Genomic DNA, 7,027 nt, shown 5'->3' with positions numbered 1-7,027 from the left:
TGGTGGTGATGATGGTGGTGATGTTGATGGTGGTGATGGTGGTGATGGTGGTGATGTTGATGGTGGTGGTGGAAGTGATGGTGGTGATGGTGGTGATGGTGGTGGTGATTGTACCTGATACTGAGGCTTTCTGGGTATAGGCACCATCTGAGTGCTTTACAGAACAACCCTGGAATGTGGGTACTACTAAGATCCCCATTGTATGGATGAAACAACAGAAGCACTGAGAGGTATGGTGACTTGAGTATTTACTGGCAGAGCCAGATGTGGAGACCAGGTCTCCAACTCCCAAGCCTATGCCCTTTGTATCACCCCAGTGTGATCCCAGAAGAGGTTCTCAGGGCCTATGGGCACCCTGAGGGTTGACCCTGGCCCTGGACTCTCTGATGATGCCAGAATGCGTGCAGGTTGGAGGATAAGGAGGCGGCAAGGGTGGCTTTCAGATTCCCAGGCCAGTCCTCAGCACCCCAGAGTCCTCCTGGCACTGCTGGCCCGCCTCAGCCTCAGCCTGCAATACATTCTTGTGGGACAGGTTCATTGGACAAGCCTCGTGGGCCCTGAGCACCAGCATTCCTGGCAGGTGGTCTGGCTCTGTCGTCTGAGGGCTTTTACCTCCTCGGCATGGTCTCCCAGATCAATCTCCACAAACACAGATGGTTTCTGTGAATGGAAACCAAAGACGTATGGATGGCAGGCTAGGGTGAGCTGGAGAGGAGAGGAGGCTTCCTGGGAGGGGCACTGGGCTCCGGGCCCTGGGGCAGCCGGGTCTGCATGACCACCACTGGGGCCACAAGATAGTGGTTGTGCTCAGTGGGGGCTCCTGAGGAGCTGGGCAGAGAGGTGCTGGCCGTGTGGATGGCAAGGTGTCCATGGCCAGTGCTGGCAGAGAGAAGGGAAGGACTATGGCCTCCCATCTCTCCCTACTCACCCCCTCAAGTGCCTGAGATCCTGGGGTCTCCCCTGGCTTCCCCCTTTGAGAACCAGGGCTGTGGGTCACAAGGCAATGCCCGGAGCTGGCCCATACCTGCACACTGCCCACCAGCCTCCTGATACCCACTCTGCCCCGTGCTGGTGAGGACTCCCACTGAGGCACAAAAGCCTCAGGCAGCTCCAGGGGCTGCCGCCCACCTGGGCCGGCCCAGAATGCCAGATGTGTCTGGGGATGAACCCCTGGATCCCACCAGGGACTGTCGTAGGTCCTGATAAAACAGGTCCAGCTCCTTCTCCATTCCCTCCCACAATTGGGAAGAAAATGAGAGCCTCCTTCCCTCAGAAAGTGCCCGGTGGGGATTCCTACCACCCATCGCTCTGATGGGTCTCTGGCCAGTGCACCAGGGCATGGGCAGGGGGCATGTCTCTGAGCCACCTGTCAGGTCCCATATGCCTTTGACAACTGTGCTGTTTGGAAAGCTGGGGTTAGGATGCCCAGCATCAGCCAGGAGCACAGGGCTGGGCCCAAAGTCTCTTGGGTCGAGGCCGCACTGGGTCCAGCCTACAGCATGGCCCTGCCAAGAGGACCCCAGGACCACGTGTCCACAGCCTGCTGGTGGTCCCACAGGACTGTGCCTGGCAGGCCTTCCTGTTAAGAAAGTCAAAGGCTCTTGCCTCTTTTCCTGGAGGGTCATCCAGCTTGATGGACTCTGGTCCTTGTTCCTAGGGAGGACACCCAATAGGTAAATACCAGCAGGACCCGAGGACAGCGGACATGTGTCCGGCCAGCCCTCCCACTCTTGCCACTGGCCTCTGGGTGGCTCCTCTTCACCTCTGGTTCTGTCCTTCCACCATCTGGGTCCAACTTTCTGAGGGCGTCCTGATTCTTCTCCTGCTTGTCTTCCTCAGAGTCTGCCTGACTGTAGGAGGAGTGGGGCGATGGATCAGGATGGGCGCCATGGAGATGTGGCTTCGGGCTGGCCCTTTCTCCCCTTGGGTGTTGGGAAAGTTCTGGGACGTGCCCCTGTGGAGCAGGGTGGGACAGGGTGTGGAGGCCCTTCCTCCTGCCTGGGGGTGGGAGGGTGGGTGGGCTGGAGGACGAGGCAGAGGTGTCCAGCACTAGGCATCGAGGACTAGGCAGTGCTACTCGAGGAAGGTTCTATGGCAATGTGGTGGTGCCAGGGGCCTGTCCACCAATGGTGTTGCACATCCAGACCTCCCCAACAAATGAGACCTCTGGCATGCTCAGAGGTCTGGAGAGTCGAGTGCAAATGTCTGCCTAGGACAGGCGCCTGCTCCAAGAGTCTGGGCCTTGGCCAGCTGCAGGGGCTGCAGGGGCTGCAGGGGCTGCAGGAGCAGGAGGGGGGCGGGGATGGCTCGCAGCCCTGAGATACCCTCCCACCTGAGCCCTTGGGGTCTTCTCAGGACACCTTTCCTTCTCAGGGTTCCTTCAGGGTCCGAGTGTCGACCTCGGGGCTGGGCCTGCTCCCCACCCCACTGTCTCCTGTGTCATCCTTGTGTCTGAAAACCACCTCTCCTGGACAATGACCACCTACCAGCTGGCTTCTTCAGTGTCACCTTGTAGGTCCTTTCCCTGGTCCTCGGGCTCTGGGGAGGAAGGAGCAGTGTTTGCCATCAGCTCTCCCTGGGCCCGTGGCCTGGCCCTGTGAGGACTGACAGCACCCCAGCCCAGCCCTTCGGGGAGTGAGGGGCCCATAGCCTGGCCCTACAAGGACGGACAGGCCTTCCTGCGGGTGCTGAGTCGGAGAGGACAGTCCAGGTCCCATTTCTGGGTGGCCGCATCTGAGCCCAGAATGGTAGAGGTGGCTGGTTCCCAGTAGCTGCCCCCTCCCCTCCAGCAGCTCGGTCCCCCGTCCTCCAGCCCCGCACACCCGGGCCCAGGATGCAGCCAGGTGGGAAATGACAAAGCCTTCAATCATCCTTCTGACGGGAGGCCTGGTGAGAAGCCTCCGAGCACCCTGTTACCGCGGAGGATTTCCACACAGAATCCCGACGGCTCACAGGTCTCAGAGCTGCGGGCACCTGTGGGCTGGGGCGGTGATGGCTGGGCTCCGGGAGGCAGCCTGCACACAGCTCCCGCTTCTCGGCAGAGACCAACAGCGTGGCTGGCCCTTGCGCTCTCCCGTGACATCCTGCCCTGGGCCTGGGGCCGGGGATCCCCTGCCCCATGCCAGGCGACCTGCCTTGGCGGGAGAGTCATCTCAGCCAGGCCTCCCAGGTGCTCAGGGCACGTGGCCTTGGCCATGTCGTCCGGACACTTCTGACTCGTGTGAGTCGCCTACGGGTGAGAACTAGGGGTCCTCTGTCCTTCTCTTGTTGGATGCACCCACACAGGCTCAGGGACGCCGAGGCCGCTGCTGGCCACCCGAGACAAAGCCCTAAAGGCAATGGGCAGGGATCTGAGGGAGCAGGGCTCAGGGTGGGGGGTGCAGCCCTTGGTCCTCAGAGCGTCTCAGAACTTAATGGCTCTCGAGACATCCCTCACAGAGAAGCCGCTCAGTCTCCACCTCAGAGAACAGGACCTGAGTGATTCAGACGCAGTAGTTTTCTAGCAGGGATTTTAGAATTGATTTCTTTTGGAAAAGCTTCAGCAGGCCCCCACCTGTAGGCACTCATGTGCGTGCGTGTGCGTGTACGTGCCTGTTTTAGAAGACCCGGGGCTGATCCCTGAACCTGCTTCTTCCTATAATGTGTATCTGGCAAGAAGGAGGAATCAGTAAAAAGAGAGACGTGATTTCTTTTCCTCAAAGTAGACCCCCCAGTACATCTTCTGTCATAGAGGAAGGAGATTAATACTAAGAGTCTGCAGGTCTCGCCCCTTTCCTTTTTCTAAGAAAGCACCTGAGTGTATCAGGGCTCTGAGCATATCAGGGCAGTGAGTGATCCCTTAGTCTGGAAGGCTCAGCCAACGAACGTGCAGCAGGCAGAGGGCTGAGGGCTGACGTGTGCCGCTCCGGAGCTGAGTGAGGTCTGAGGACAGAGCAGCGGGGTCTCCAGAAGGTTCCCTTTGCTGCCTCTCTTCCTCAGCCGAGATGTAGCTATCTTCAAACTGCTTACAGATTACGTTTTGGCTGTGAGACCGCCTCCTGGGGTCCAGTGGGTGGCGGCGGGCCTGCAGGCACAGGCTGGGGGTCGGGCCTTGGCCACGTCCTCTGGACAGCTAGTCAAGTATCCGAAATCATGTCAACGGTGGTGCGGAGCTGGCTGGGGAGGGGGAGCGACAGTGACCAAGACCCTCTTCGTAACAGGCCTTGATTCTGTGATGGGGGTGCTTCAGGGGCCTGACGACACTGCCTTCACGTTGGCCACACAGCTGAAGGCTTCAGCAGATCCCACCCACCTCCTCTCTGGACACACCCCCCCCTTGAGCATGCACGAGCGGTGGACGGAGAGCTGGCTGCGGGCAAGGGTACCCTCGCACAGGAGGGGTGGCAAGACGGGCCTGAGGCCAGGGTCCCGGGCCGGCACTGTGGACACAGCAGCGTGAGCCCGGGCAGGTCCCGCGGGGGCGTCCTGTGCAGGCGGCCAGGGTGGGGAGGTGGGCTCAATGCGTGGCCACCCAGGGTTCTAGCACACAGCCGCTGGGTTCCTGCTGTTCCCTCCGATGCCGGGCTCATCCCGAGGCCCGACTGGACAGCAAGGCTGCAGATATGCTCCGGCCGGCCATCGTCCCGCCCACTGGGCTTGCAGCCGGGCTCCGGTGTCCTCCTCGCCCCTGCTCCCGGCCGGTGTACACCCGCAGGGCCCCCTCTTCTGGTCCTATTTTACCATGCAGACAGTGGGACCTGGAGCAGCCTGCCCGGTGCATGGCTGGTGAGCCTGCTGCTTGCCACCCTGTGGTCTCCGGGAGGCGGAACCCCTCTGGGGTGTCCTGTGAGGCCGCCAGGTCACCTGAGGTAGGACAGGGTGCCACAGGGCTGCCTCTCTGCCATTCACCCTGTTTGGGGAGACCCAGCGGTGCTGGTGGGGGTATCGGAAATGGTGGGGGCGAGATTGTCCTCTCCTGTGGCCGGCCCCGTGGCGGCCTTATCAGACACCCCGTGGGTCAGTTTGCAATGTTGCCTGCATAGACTTAGTTTGATCTCTTCTTTGGGAAGCTTCACCCCTCTTCAGTGAGCCTGCGAAAGCGTCGCCCTGCTCAGAGGGTTCACGGGACAGAGGTGGTGGGAGAGCCTCGCAGCAGCCCCAGCCGCCAGCCGGCGGTGAGCACCTGCTCCTCCTCCCCTCCTGAGATTTTTACACCGAGAGAGCAGATATTCGCCCCTCGGGCTGGAACAGCAAACCCCATTTCCCGCTTACTGTGTTTCAGTTCCACGGCGTCCCAACATCCTCGTAAAGGGCCACTAGCTGGGTGGCCTTCCCAGCAGAGCCAGAACCTCAGAGGGCCCAGCAAATGACTGAACCAGTCACCTTCATCTCTCAGCCAACTCGGGGTCCGGCCCTCCAGGGAGAGGAGCTGGGGAGCCCGGGAGGAGAACCTCACGGTTCACACAAGGACTAGGTGTTCTGCCCGGCCCCCCATGGCAGAGCGTTTAGGGAGAGCTTAGGTGGCAAGCACCGCCACGTGTAAGTTAGCGGGCCCGTATCCCTTGTCCGTTACCCCCATGGGCTCACTGCTGGCCCTGCCTGGCAGGTTCCCTGAGCGGGACCGACCAGAGACGTTCCACGTGGCCACGGCCTTCTGGATGCACAACCCACCTCGCCCCACTCCCGACCTCAGCACAGCTTCCCGTGGCCGCCTCAGTGGGTCCCAGCCCCCGGTTCGGCCACCGGCAGACCCTGGGTCTAGCATGCTCTGCCCAGCCCTTAGGATTCTCCGCAGGGGCAAGGGGGCCGGGCTGGCGGGAGGGACGCCGCTGGGGGCCTACCCGGCTCCTTGGACAGCTTCTTGAGGCAGCTCGGAGGGTCCCCCTTCTGATGCAGGCCGCCCACACTCCTGCTCCTCTGGAGCTCGGCCACCTCGCTGCCTGCCTTGGGGTGTCCGGAGGCAACCCCTGATGGAGGGGCCCCGGGGCCCAGCCGGCGCCTCCGGTGTGCGGCCGCGTCCTTCTCCATCCTCCTCCCCTCCGCCGGGTTTCGGGAAAGAAGAGGGACGCAGGCTCCCAAGCGCACCCTCAGATGGAGCGCATGGCTTCCAACTCTGTCCGACGAGCAGCCCAGTGTGGCCAGGGGGCCCCCGTTGCCAAGTGGCCCCTGTGACATCACTGTGCAGTCAGAGGTCAGAAGTCAGCCCGGCGCAGCCCTTCCCGAGGCTGCCCTCCCTCCGAGGCCTTCATCAGCCCTCGCCCAGGCAGTGTGGATGCTGAGCACGTCTGCTGTGGGGTCGGCCTCAAGCCTTTGGACGATTTCCTCATTTTGAGAATCTTTCTTTTCCTCTTAGGGACGCCACCACGGGCCAAACTCGGGCAAACGGACCCAGGGCTCGGGAGCAGCAGTGGTGGTGTCACGGGCATTCATTCGGGCGGACCAAGCGGGGAGGCTGCGTGTGGCGTCGGGGGTGGACGGGCAGCTGTGAGCTGCCAGCTGGCGAGCGCGGCCGACACGAGGCACCACCACGGAGACTCGGACGCTGGCTCCCCGCAGCCGGCGGGCGGCCAGGCCGACACAGACGCGGGCGCCGCCAGGACTGGTCTCTCCGGGAGCCGCTCCGCCAGCGCGTGCCTCCGCCCCTGTCCTCCCACGGTCGACCCTCTGCATGTCCCTGTCCTGATCTTCTGTTTGTGCGATTCTTCTTCTGAGTCTAGTGACATTAGTTCCGGGGACAACAGTGTCTCAACTCTCTACAGGGTGCTGTGCTCACCTCAAGTGCAGCCGCCTGTCACCTGGCCGCGCCCTCCCTGACGGCACCGTCTCACCCGGTGACCGAGTCAGTCCACACCCGGAGCCCCGGACCTCCCTGCCCTCCGCGCGCCCCGTTGATTCTCTGTAGCTTTCTGTTCATTCGTTCGTTTGTCGTTTATAGTCCACTTGTCGGTGGAATCACACGGTCATTTGCCCGTATCAGTCTGGTTTAGTTCACTTGGCATGATACCCTCTAGTTCACCTGGCATGAGACACCCTCTAGTTCACCTGGCAT

General features: G+C 61.8%; 1 protein-coding gene across 1 annotated transcript in view; it reads right to left on the bottom strand.

The window, feature by feature from the left end:
* C3H13orf46 (chromosome 3 C13orf46 homolog) overlaps nt 1-6,006 on the bottom strand; it is a 9,661-nt gene extending 3,655 nt beyond the window's left edge. The window contains exons 1-5 of the mRNA XM_044913321.1: nt 5,820-6,006; nt 2,487-2,538; nt 1,763-1,850; nt 1,606-1,653; nt 613-660 (exon numbers count right to left, since the gene is read on the bottom strand). Of these exons, the coding sequence (XP_044769256.1) occupies nt 613-660; nt 1,606-1,653; nt 1,763-1,850; nt 2,487-2,538; nt 5,820-6,006 (423 nt within the window). The remainder of the gene's footprint in view (nt 1-612; nt 661-1,605; nt 1,654-1,762; nt 1,851-2,486; nt 2,539-5,819) is intronic.
* Between the last annotated feature and the right edge of the window lie 1,021 nt (nt 6,007-7,027).

The sequence above is a fragment of the Neomonachus schauinslandi genome, chromosome 3 (genome assembly GCF_002201575.2).
Source record: "Neomonachus schauinslandi chromosome 3, ASM220157v2, whole genome shotgun sequence".
Taxonomy (NCBI): Eukaryota; Metazoa; Chordata; class Mammalia; order Carnivora; family Phocidae; genus Neomonachus; species Neomonachus schauinslandi.
Note: the sequence above shows the minus strand (reverse complement) of the source record. Positions and strands in the feature narration are given on the sequence as shown.